The 13,417-nt window shown below is 39.0% G+C and overlaps 1 protein-coding gene across 2 annotated transcripts in view; it reads left to right on the top strand.

The window, feature by feature from the left end:
* The window catches only part of ACMSD (aminocarboxymuconate semialdehyde decarboxylase), a 48,754-nt gene that overhangs the window by 14,067 nt on the left and 21,270 nt on the right, over positions 1–13,417 (top strand). Inside the window, exons 1-2 of one of the 2 annotated variants that reach the window (XM_009938722.2) lie at positions 9,115–9,273; positions 13,285–13,329. In XM_009938722.2, the coding sequence (XP_009937024.2) occupies positions 9,217–9,273; positions 13,285–13,329 (102 nt within the window). In that variant the 5' untranslated portion in view covers positions 9,115–9,216. Of the gene's footprint in view, positions 1–9,114; positions 9,274–13,284; positions 13,330–13,417 lie in introns of those variants that run through there. The other variant, XM_075429737.1, reaches the window with a different exon arrangement.

The following is a 13,417-nucleotide window of genomic DNA, read 5'->3' as shown; positions in this document are numbered from 1 at the left end:
ACAATGACCCAGGAGGTTTGACTAAAAACAAAGCTTTACTTGGAATTCAGTGAAATTACATAAGATGGCAACTTCATGACTTTATGACAACATTACTTTTAATGCAACAGGGTTACAATGGATATTGACTTCGCAAGGCTTACAACGATCCAATGTCTGATTTTGCAAAACTATAATGTATAGCGGATTGACAAACTTACAGCATTACCCTTCTGTGCCTATAAGTCAAGTCAAAGATAGAGAAAGAGAGGAAAACAGAAGGAGAAACAAGAGAAAAAATATCACCACCCTTGAATCCAGCAGCGACTTCTGCTGGTGGTCGGGGTCCTCCGGTGACGTGCACACGCCAAGAGGCTTGCCCATTCTCCTTTCATATCCTGTGCGTGCTTGTTGTCCCTCCTCAGACAAGGAGTACTGTTGAAATGAGTTGGTGGGCATGGGATGGGGGTCTTGGTGGTCTCACAATTGCCCTCTGCAGAGTTGACCAAACACTGACCTTCAGTCTCATGCAAGCGTTTAACTTCCTTGCTTATGTGGCATCTCGGAGGGAGAGAGGTGGCTTTCACAAGATGGCATCCCGCCTCCACAGGGTTCCGCTTGCCTGCCATGGTCCCTTACCAAGGGAGGAATTTTGCTTGTGAAAATATGAAGTACAATGTCTTGTTTGTAAATTTGCTTGATTCGAGCATCTCTCTCAGTTTCTCAAGACAGATGTTTGCAACAATCACTCACTCCAACCTGGGGCTCTACACATGGACAATCAGACATCATCCAAAACCAGCACTCTAAACTGCCCTTGCATTTAATTACTGAACCCTGGGCAAAATTTACCTGTAATTGCTCATTTAAACTGATCTGTCTTTGCAGTGGCTCACAACTACTTTTTGAACCATCGCTTGATAGATCTCTTCTGAAACAATTGGATTTCCTGGTGACCTCAGTGGGCTTTCTATTGGGCTCAAAATGGTAAATTAAAATGCAGTATTTCTGAAACACCTGCAACATTTTTAGACCGTAAAGAAGTTAACATGAAATATTAGGTTGAGGCGAGTGGCAGTGTCCCGAAGGGGAAAATACATCTTATTTAGGAAGTGGCTTTGATTATGAACTTCACACTCAGAAGTGAACACAGCTGTTTTGGTGTGTCTTCAGTATGGTCCTGGCTGTAGCTGTGACCAAGAAAGTGCAAGTTTCTTGATCTTTTTCAGCAAAGAAAGAGAAAAAAAAAAAAAAATCAAGCAAATTAGTAAAACACACTTAAACACAGCCAGGAAGTCATGCATCTTTTTTTAGTAACTGTAAAGAAGGTTTTTCATCCTGAGAGGATGTTGTTAAATTCCAAATGTTGGAATTAAGAAAAAGCACCTGCCTTTTCCTGAGAGGAAAACTGAGGATGGCAGTTGAGAAAAGAATTCAAGTTGCAATGTTAGTTCTACATACATCAGCAGTTGCATTAGATTAAGTCTTTCATCTGGAATTTGTATGGCACAAATTGTACCTCAAAGCGCACCTTAAAGGCTTCTTAGTGAAAAGAAGTTTGTTTTTTTAAATGAATAACATGATTGTTTAGCTGTGACCATAGTATAAATTTACTGAACTAGTATGGAAAACACATGCTTTAAAACTTAACCTGGTGGAGCTTTTATGCTTGCTAGAGCATATGGAACCAAAATGACTCCTCAGTGGAGTCCTGGAGTCAGTGGTCTGGACACACTCCACATTGCTTTCAGTATAAATCTTCAAACTATTCTTTCTGTGCTGTCTTTATGTGCATATAATTGCTAGCAGAGCTTGTTGCATGTAAATGTAAGCAGGACTGAGGTGAACACTCAGTATAAATGCAGAGATTGGCATTTGCTTAACTTAGTAGTGCTACCAACTCCAGTGGTCCTACTGTATTTTAAAGTTAAGCATCAATTTAAATATTTAATAGTGAACATGAATGATAGCACATGTTTCCATTTAGAATGGAACCCTCCCCAGGAAAGGCAAACTCAAGGTATCTTATTGGGAAAACTAAAAATCTTTCTTAAAAGACATGGTAAAAATGTTAATGAGTAGCCTTCTAAAGGAGAAAATCCAATACAATAGGTAGTAATCTTTCCTGTTCCACTTGTGGAACTCACAGGCTAAAGGAAAACGATCAGAGCTGGTTGACTAAATTCAGTCGTGGTGTAAGCCCACAAAATTCATTGACTTTTCTAGTCAGTGATGGATTTGGCTGTGGGACAGCAGTTATTTGTAAGAGTAAACAGGATATGCAAAAGTTTACTTTCAGCTGAAGCATGGTTTCTAGAGGTGTTCTGTGTTACTAATACACAGTCTTATGTTGCTTGGCATGGTTGGTTTACTAAAGTAATGCAAGTCCTAGCCACTGTCACACTAGGACTTGAAATAAGTGGGCACATCAACCAGGTATGTTGTCGTAATTATGCTTATTTACCTGTTATGTAAATGTCTTCTTGCATATTTCTAAATGATTTCTTAGTCAAGAGCCAGCTGAAATGCGTAATCCAATTGTATATATTCACATATCAAAACCTAAGCATTCATCACTTTAGCTGAAGAGTAAAGAAGTAATCAGATAATTTGGAAAGAAAATAGGTACCAATTTTGCTGTCTGGTTAACACGTACTAGTCAGAATTTTGCAGTTTGGTTATCACTTTTCAATTAAATTGCTAGGGAACTTCTTTTACCTAGTAATACTTTTCTTGTGTTGAACAGTTACTCCTGAAGTTCTCTCTATACAATGAACTGCTAATAGGATGTTCTGTAAAGCTTTACTGAATAACACTTCTGAGCCTGTGGAGCAGCAGTATGGCCTCTTCTGTGTTACAGAAATGTATTCTGACCTAAGCATCGCCTTCTGATTCAACTGTAAATTTGCTTGTGACCACATAACACAGTAATACTGCCAGTGGTATTCATATTAGATTTGCCTGAAGTAATGCTAACCATCACGTAATCGTTAATAGTGCTAGTCTTCATTCAGGGACAACACGAGTGGGAGAGTATGAGTATCGTGACAACCTCCTTGTAGTCGCCCAGCAACAGCTGGGGGTTTTTTCCCAACTGACAGCCTTTTCTGTGAGATGTTTGCATTAAGGTGGTAATCATTAGGCCAAAAGTTTGCTTTGATTGCTGATATGACTTCTGTGGAAGAAATGGAATTAGTGAAAGCTTCAATATTTGGATCTTTCTTAATTCTTGTGATAATCTGAACTGTGCTCTCACTCTGGTCCATAATTATAATCTCTTGTGGATTTCAAAAGAAACAATTTTGAGTCATAAATCCTATCTTGGAATTAATGTGTGTGGAAAAATAAATCCTGAAACTTAAAGACTAGAAAATGTATCTGAACGCCGCAAGTGAAAGCAGGCTCCAGAAATCCTCTGTGGAGGCATCCCTCTGCCAAGCTCCCTCCTCCAGATGAATGAATAAATACAGCTGCAGTACTAAACCCTAAACATTTATATTGTAAACATCTGCACAGTTGGAACGTTCTTTGCTTTAGCACTCACTGCTGTAATCTACAGATATCAATATTCCTGCCTCTCAGAAACTCTGTAAATGCATCATCAGTCTAAAGCCATGGCTAACCACTTGCACATTTACTGGGAACAGGGCTTCATCTTAGTCACTTGCAGAAGCTCTCTTTGGTCACAGGGATTCACAGCTACTCAGAAATGATGGAACATAAAACTTCATGCTTCAGACCCTGAGGATGCAGGAAGAAGCCTGTTTCATTAGCCCAGTCCTAGCAGCACAGAGGAGGCATAAGCACGCTTCTGCACAGTTCTAGAGGCAGGTGTAGGAATTTGGTGAAGCAGCTGAACAAATTCAGATACTAGGTTTTTCTTTTGGTTCTTTGGCTTCCTTTCTGAATCAGTAAAAGCTCTAAGACCATTCTTATCCCCCAAATTCAGATACCCCAAACAGTGGCACAGAGATGCCTCTACCAGGAGAGAAAGGTGGGGATTTGAGTATCTAGCACACAGGAAAAAAAGTTGTTAAGACAACATTTGGCAACAGTTACTATTTTATTTATTTTAGACACCAACCTTCTAAATAATTGCAACAATCTCAGATGTTACCATGGGGTATTAACTTGAAAACTATGACTTTGTAATATAAGTATCTGTAAGCTTTATTCCATCTGTTCTTTCTGGCCCACGTTTATGCTACTGGTATCTGTCTGGTTGCTCCTGCTGCACAAGAGTGACATTTGGCCTGATACATGCTTAAACAGAGTCTTTTTTATTTGCTTGTGTCTACACGTGGAAAAGAAAATTAAAACTCTATTTTACTTGTACTCACATTTTGGAAAATATCTATTTAATTATCATTTTTGATAGAACATTTCTATGCAAGATAAATGCATGGTAATTGTAAATTGCAGAATTGTAATTGTAGTGTGTTAAGAAAATAATTATATTATTTGAAAGATAGCAATATATTTTTATATCAATTTAGAATACTGTTTGAGTTTCAACAATGTAATATTTTCTAGAAACCTGAAAATAAATGAGGATTTATTACAGCTTAACTTACACAGCAGAGAACACCGTAATGGTCAGGAATTTGGCACAGGCCACGCTGTTTGTTTTCACCACTGTGTGATTCATCAGGACTCTTGCTAGGCTAGTAGTCACAAAGCAGTGCAGTGTGCTGCCAAAGGCATCAGCAATCTTGGCCCCCTTTACACTATTAATTTTAGTGGCACAACCGTGGTGGCTGTGGCAGGTCTAATAGAGAGACCACCTGGTGAGCATCACCCTGAGCTTGTACAACCATGAAGCTTCACGACGCAAATGTAATAGCTTAGATCTCGGAAGCGTCAGAGGTGCATCAGTATAGCATTACATCTGAGCTAAAAAGCCCAACTTCTCTGCAAGGCTAAACTGACTCAGACACAGACCAGCATCAGCTCTGACGTCTGGCTAAACACAGGCTCTTTCAGTTGTTCGTTTCTGCAAAGGCTTTTGAATAACAAAATGAAAAATCTACTCTACTTCAGAATTTTGTGATGAATACACCTGCGCTACTGCCATCTTGAGCTGCTTTAATTAGCTCTAGTTTGGAGAAGTGTGTACCTTTTCTATTGCGTGCTGTGACTGTGTCTAAAAGAAAGGCAGGCATTGCAATCCAGCTAGCTATGCAAGCCATCAGGAGTTTAGACAGTCACACTGGAGTGTTCGGTACGTGGCATTTAAGAACGAGGAGTCATAATGCCATCTGCTCTCCGGGATACATCTTCGTTCAGGACTTTACTGGGGTAACTATGGCTGGACATGACCTCCTGGTGCAGCTACGCTAAGTATACTAACGTCTTCCTATCAAAAATAGCATCCACTGTAAAGCACTTGAGAGCGACGTATGGAAAGTGCTACATGGGAACTGCGTAACATTATTCCTCATTAGTAGGGAAACCATAACCGTTGTTATTATTCCCCATAGAAGGGAAACTATGGCACTTCCACTAAAGTCTCTGTTCGCTGGAGTCCCAGAAGAGGATTAAGTTCTGTGATTAGGCTAATTTAATAGGAGAGGCTTAATTATTTGATACCACACAAAGAACAGAATTACCGACTTTTGCATCCTTTCCAAATGTGACGTTTCCAAGCAGGTCTATAATGGCAGTCTCAAAGGACCAGTGCAGTCCCCAGCACAGCCAAAGGACAACCTGTTGCTAAGCAACCAATATAAGTGAGCTGCTCAACATTTATTTCATTTGGAAAGGGATGTATTCTTTAAGTACTTCATCTTAGCTACTGTGCACAAAGAGTTTTCCACTTGTTTTTCCAGAGCTGTGCACATGTGTAAAACAGCCAACTTGCACAAACAAATGTGCAATTTAAAGAGCAGGTGCCAGAGAAGAACACACAAAACTGAAGGTTTGAAAAACCGGCACAAGTATTTCAGCCTTTTCTAACATCAGCATCCTGAATTTGCCTCTTTGTTTCTGTGTTCATCCTACTTGAAAACGGGCTGCTTTGATAGCACGTATGTGGCAGACCTGTCTGGAGAATTTACCAATGTTTGTTGATCCACCTTCTTTTGAAGAATGTTCTGTCATGGTTTTCCCACTGATACGAGGAAATAGTTTCTCCCTCGTAAACAAAGGCCAGAACTGGACCCCGACTTTCCAGCCTGAAGACTCCAAATCTCATATTCTGCAATTGTTTCAGAAAGCAGCTAAACAGCTTTGGAAAAGAGCATTTAGTGCTCTACATCTAACACCACTTTCACTTTAGTGCTTGTCTCTATAGTGAGATAAAACCCTGTAGTTCTGCTAGACTGGTGTCTGTGTATCTGAAATCAGCCCTGGCCTGAATAGTCTCTAGCTAAATTGTCCTGAAGGAGTTGTTCATCATGTTTCCCAGCCTAAAATCACACAAACAGAAATCAGATAATTGACAAAAAAATATGGGAAGTTGGTCAAAATCAAGAATGCAGTTTGATTTCTAATGGACATAATAAATGTATGTTTTATTGCATGTGATCTTAAAGACACCTATGCCATGCATAAGTGTACTGAGGCTCATGGGGCATGCCATCTTAATGTATGGAGGAAGCTACTTTTCTCTGGGAAGAAGTGTGTATGCATTTTAGTTCTCCCTAGCAGATGTGGCAAGTACATTCACTGACTGATCTCTTTTACTTGTTTCTGACCAGCTTTGTGGTCTCATCAAAATGCTCTATGATGTAAATTATTTGTGGATAGCCCAATAATGGCTGCGGTTCAGGCCTTATATGGGCCCACAAGTTGTAAAGTACAGCTTTCTGTTGCCCCAGATGTTGTGCATGTGAAAGTTTCCATCTGGTCACTACCTCCTGCCTGACAGATAGCACAGTGAATGTAAGCTCAGCTCTGTGTGTTAAGGCCATCTGATACATCTGCAGGTTTTCCTGGCTACCATCGGTAACTCCTGCACCTCTGTCTCACACTCCAGAAATTCACAACCAGGTGGAGACAGATAGCAGGGGCCATGCTAAAAGCTGTTGTGTTGCACTAGGACACAGACTCAGCACAGAGACTGAGAGACACAAGTCGCTCACTGTTATCGGGCAGATTGTCCAAAACATTGGTGAAGGTGACCTGTTTTTCAGACTCAAGCACTGAAATAGGTATCGTGTCTGGGTAGCTGAAGCTGCTTTTGTTTGTAGCCACAGATGGGCTTTCTGCTGCTGATCCAGTGGATCATATTGCGTATAGACAGATGTCTTACTGTCCCTTTGATCAAGTGAAATGGATACAAATTTTGCCTTTGACTGGTATGGTTTCCAAATGATGTATTTTGTTAAATGAAATGCAGTGTGGGAGTACTGCACTATTTGCAAGCTAAGCTGTGTCTTGGGAGCAGCAACTAACTACATCTTTTTTTAGAGCTGAGAAAAGTAAAGCACAGTGTTGAAGAAACGCTGCTGATTTCTGCACGGTAGCACACAGCTATGGTGCCTTCAGAGAAGAAACTACGTGTCTTAGACTATTCAGATATACAAATCTCTTCTTTCCCTTCTCCTTTGCTAGTACCTCTGCTTTCTGTGCTTAAATAGGGTGTTGTCTTCCAGCCTTCTCTTTACTGAAGGACTCAACTCTTTGCCTTGTGTCTATGGATTCATAGGATTCATGAGGCAGAGTTCCCAAAGATGAATCAATACTTCTTTCTTATCTCTGCTGTTGTATATGCAGGAACTTTGCTTGCCAACAGGCTAACACTATAGTGCTACATCATAAAACATAGCTGTCACATTTAGGAGCAAGAGAGCAAATTTGCTGCTTAACCTGGCAGCCTGGTCGTGAAGAGATTGGTTTTGATGTTGAGATGGAAATAATTGCTATTTTCAGTCCCACGGTTTGGATATGTTAAAGTGAATTATTGGCTGTCCTGCTTCATTTAGGGAATACTCTCCCAAAGCTGCTGCTTCCTATTTCTATTGAACATTCAGTCTTCAGTCAGCTCGCATTGCAGAGAAGCCCACCATCAAGCAACCAACCAACTCTGTCACAAGGAGCTGACTTGAAGAATAACTGTAAGAAAATTGATTGACCAAATCAAAAGTGGGCTTGCTTAATGAGTGAACAAGCAGGGAAATATGAGGCCATTTTTTTTTTATCAAGTCCAGACAAAATAACAAAGTCAGAAAAAGGATGAAACAAAATGGGCCACTTGTTTTTTCACGTTGCTTGTTTTCAAGTTGCAAGATTCACAACAGCATTTAGTTTTGAAAAAATCAGCATTTTTCACTAGGGACAATTTAATCAAGAATTGGTTAACCAGCTTTCACAAGAAGACACCATGTGAGTAGCATACATTGAAATAAAACTATAGAGGAAATAAATTACAGAGAGAAAAATACATCACAAATAAAAGGCAAGGATGTCTGGAGAAGAGAAGTGTAATGCTAAATTAAGTAAAGGGAAAAACATGACATGTAGTTTCACAGAAAACCTGAGCTAGCTCTAGTTAAGCTTAACTTAGGATGCAGAGGCTGCCCTATTAGCTAGTGCACTCCACCAGCAATAATTACTAAGGTAATCCGAGCCATTCTCCTGCCAGATCTTGAGCCAGCTTGAGAGGCTGTAAGCACCCGTGTGCAGTAGCATGTGTAAATATCCTAAGGGAACCAGTAATCAGAAGGGGGAAACAAAGTGCAGAGCATAGATTTGGCTACAAGTCAATATTTCTATGGGGTTTTCTATGTAACTAAACAAAATGCAAGTGAAGGAAAAGCAAGTAGATGAGGAGGTATGACTGTGTACTAAGGGTATATTATAAGCTCTCTACAAATTATTTCAGAATCTAAGAGGGAGGAAGGAGGAAATTCAAGTCAACGTGTTTAATGCATTTATTCTAATTCAATTTTATTGAATGATTTTCAACTGCAAACAAGCTTGCATTTTAGATTCTGTGTAAAATAAATCCCTTCATAATGCCAATACAGTCATACATTTTCCCTTTGCCCTCAGTCAGCTGTAGTTTATGCATTAATAGGGACCTTCTGCTAGAAGCCTTTGTTCTTTCAGAGAGCCCCTCCTCTGGGATTTAGGCTCCCTGGTTGGCCACTGTACCTAGCTCTCCTGATAAGACAGCAAGTGGATCTGAACAGCAGCCAAAGTTAATAACCTGCTAAACCAGGGACAGGAACGATAGTAGCAATTACCCAGAAAACATTTTCTTTGAAAGAGTATTTCTCCTTTGATACTGCAAAAATGAAAATTGATATTCATAGCCACATTCTACCTAAGGAATGGCCTGACCTAAAACAGGTAATAAGAGTTAGATATTCAGTGCCTTATGTTATCAGTAACCATTTCTACCAATGTAATTTTTGAAAGAACAATGAATGAAGGGTTCTGTTATAAATATATCCAGGTTTTTATCTAATTTGATTTTTTTTTTTTTCGGATATAGGATATTTGTATTGCATTACATTGCAAAGCAAGAGTCCCGATAAGAAAGGGATGGAAAACTGGGCTCTGTTCCCCACTCTTTAGTTAGCCTGAAGCAATTCTTGTATTTTTGCTTGGGTTTTTGTGAGACCTAAAATTGTCAAATGGTGAGGCATAAATTCCACTTTCTTGATAAAGCCAGAACTGTCAGATTACCAAATGGTATTCACTTTTGTTTTAAATAAGAGAAATAATCAAATATTAGACAAGAAAATGTTACCTAATACAAAAGTCATTCACATCTTACACCCACAGGCAGGAAAGTCATTAACTTCAACAGGAGTGGGGCCACTCTTAAGTATGGTTAGTTGATGATGGTCATTTTACTAATATCTGTTACTTTTTCAGTTTCTGGAAAGAAGTAGCATATTGTATCAAAAATACAAAATCTCAGTTGTCAGCACACTGAAGCTATAAGTCAACTTGTCTTAACTTTGAATTTTTGCATGGTAGTAGTATTGTTATTCAATGACATAAATTTACTCTTGTCACTAATAATTTTCACGATCCTGTGAAAAGTATTTGAAAACAGAAGGTTTCATTTAGGTTTTCATGTAATAAATGTAATTCTTTTCTTATTTCAGATTATCAAAAGCCATGTTGTTATCTCATTCTGAATTAGGTTTTAGAGTTAGTGCCTAAATAATTAAAATCACTATTCAATAGAGATGTGTGATCACTTTTTGACTCATAAGAGATATCTCCAATGTTACAAAGGGTACTGAAAAAGATCACATGCAGCTGTATTTATACACAGTTTATACATACATGTATGTCAAATTATTTGCCATTAAAAATTGCGTTCAGATTTCCAGGGTAACTATTTTTTATAACTTCAATATTTCCATTAATGATAAAAATCCGAGCAGAATAGCGAAGACCTGCATTGTTGCTTCTTTCCTTGTTGTAACTCTGTGCTGATTGCAGTTTGAACGCACGTTCCCTGTGTCTGACAGTAGTATGGAACCACTTGATTTCATTGTGGCTGTCTCTGACAACAAAAGAGCACCATTATTTCAGCCATGCTCTTAAGCATCTGACACACTACCTGAAACTTTGTTTTACACTGTACATTTCTTTCACTTAATTATCTTGAGGTTGATGATGGGAAATTCTCAGGTAAGTGTTTCATATGTATTATTAGCTCTGTGTTTCTCTGATTTTAAATGTGACAGTCCAGTATCAGTTCAGTATTAGCCAGAGAGCAGCTGCAAAATAGCGTATCAGAAAAAGTCATGAGAAAACCTGGCACTGAGAACACACATGGGATTATTTCTTCATTAGTAGTGAAAAATAACATCATGATGCATAAAACCTTCTGGAAAGGAATGTTTGTTTCCTTGTTTACCTAGGAATTTTTTTTTAAACATCTGTTTGAACTTCCTATTTGCAATTATAAGAGCTCCTCAGTGAAAAACACATATACATATACACTGGATAATGTAGGTGAGATGACAGGGGTTTTTTAGAACAATTATCTCTGTTTTAAATGCACAGGAGTTTAAATATCCAGACTACAAAGACTTCCACTTGTTTCAGATGTTGTTGTCCTTGTTTGTTCAATATCCCTATAAAAACACCTATAAATTTCCTTTATTCTGATTTTACATGATTTTAGAAGATTTTTTTTGTCTGTATATACTTTAAAAGGGCAGTAAATTCAACTGAGATAAAATCACCCCTAGAATACCTTGATGTTCATGGATGTATATTCCCTACTTCCAGACCCTGTAGGCCAGTGTTGCATTTATTTAAACACTGATAAAAGAGACAAATACCGAATTTTTAAAAAGCAATTTCCACCTTCTAGTTTATGTTTCCTCTGTTCTAAAGATTGAGTGATTCAATGGTTTATTAATGGGCCCAGAACAGAAAACAACTCTCAGAATTCCCTGGAGACCTTTGAAAATTCAGAGCATTAACATAGTTCTCCATATCTCGTGCATGGAAAACCAATGAGGCAATCCTAACATGCACACACACTGCCAAACTTCTCTTTCTTTTTTCCAGCCTTATAAATAATTAACCTTGAACCTATGACTAGAAAATCCTTTTGTCAAGATTCTTGTTTAAGAGCTTAGGAACCCATAATAAGTATAAAAATTCATAGAAATAAATTAAATAAGGACTGTCAATACATCCAACTAATAACTGAGGAGAAGAAAGAAGAAAGTAAGTTCAAAACCAGATTGGTGAGTTTCTCTGTTGCCTGAATGCTCCTCAAGCACCTTGAAGGTACTCATTTTCTGCACAGCTTACAATTGCAATTAGCATGGAGCTAGTGAAAACTTAAAGCTCTCATTAGGTGTCACTGACAAAATTTTCCCTAAATATTTTATATATATAAACACCTATAAATTTATAATTTTAAAGTATACATAGCTACAGAGCTAAACATAGATAAATAAAACATACATAGCCTCAGTGATCAGCATCTTTGTCTGGCTGAAGGCAGGAGGCTTGGCCCTGGACACCTACTTTAGGACAGGTCACAGTGGCATTCCGTAATGATTTGTTATCACAGGAAATTCAGGGCTGTATTCACAGTGTTTACACTTCGGTGAAAGAAATGCCTGCTTTCACTCAGTTTCCTTTTAAATGTTTCATTACAGAAAAAGGGGAATTCTGAGCACTGTTTTCAGTCTATTATGATGTTTCAAGATTTCATTTATTTCTAATCTGATAATTTCTGAAAATAAAAGGAAATCGGCACTTTTTGTAGGTTTGGGGGTTTTTGCATAAACAATTTTGAATGTCTCTGGAAGAATCAATGAGCATCTAAGCTTCTCTGTTTTTAGCTTCTCTTGGCTGTTTAAATATTAATAGACAGGAGACTGACCTTCAGTCCTGCTGCTGAATCATGGAAGCTGAAAAGTGGAATCAATACTCTTTGTGCTAACGATTAACTGATCACGGATTGGAAAATCCAGAGCCCTCAGCACAGGAAAGACATGGACCTGTTGGAGCAGGTCCAGAGGAGTCCACAGCAATGATCCAAGGGCTGGAACCCCTCTGCTGTGAGGAAAGGCTGAGAGAGTTGGGGCTGTTCAGCCTGGAGAAGAGAAGGCTCCAGGGTGACCTTAGAGCAGCCTTCCAGTACCTGAAGGGGCCTACCACAAAGCTGGAGAGGGACTTATTACAAGGGCATGTAGGGACAGGACAAGGGGGAATGGCTTTGAACTGAAAGAGGGCAGATTTAGGTTAGACACAAGGAAGAAATTCTCTGCCCTGAGGGTGGTGAGGCCCTGGCCCAGGTTGCCCAGAGAAGCTGTGGCTGCCCCCTCCCTGGCAGGGTTCAAGGCCAAGTTGGACGGGGCTTTGAGCAATGTGGTCTGGTGGAAGGTGTCCCTGCCCGTGGTAGGGGAGGTTTAAGGTCCCTTCCAACCCAAACCATTCTATGATTTTATTCTGTGATTCCATGATTCTGTGAATCAGCTCACTTTTCATATTGCCAAATGCTTGATTTAATTTTTTCGGTGTTAAAATCATTCCAGTTAGAACCTCAGTATAGTAAGCAGCTTTAAGCACTTTGAAATCATTTGTAGGACTTACTTAAAAATGTTGTTGAACTGGGAGCTGAAAGTTCATACCTACAGACACCGTTAGTCCAATGCAGTTAAACTTCAGCACTTCTGCTAAAGTCAACGGGGCTACTTGTAGGCTCAAAGGTGAGCATATGTGTAGGTGTTTCTCCTGAATGAGGTCCTGCTGGATTGTAAGAACTGAGAGGATTATTATTATTATTATTATTATTATTATTATTATTATTATTATTATTATTATTGCAGAGTGCTAACTAGCACTGTCTTTTTCTTCTTTCTTTCACAGAGATACGGATATGGTGGCTGGGTACAGCTGGATCATCACTGCAAGGTTTGGGCTGTTTGGTGCTCCAAGCTGATATTGTGTTGTCATCAGGAATACAAACTCACAGTAAATCTGTTAAAAAGCAAAGTGGCAA

Source organism: Opisthocomus hoazin, chromosome 9 (genome assembly GCF_030867145.1).
Source record: "Opisthocomus hoazin isolate bOpiHoa1 chromosome 9, bOpiHoa1.hap1, whole genome shotgun sequence".
Taxonomy (NCBI): Eukaryota; Metazoa; Chordata; class Aves; order Opisthocomiformes; family Opisthocomidae; genus Opisthocomus; species Opisthocomus hoazin.
This window is presented reverse-complemented; position numbering and strand designations above follow the sequence as displayed.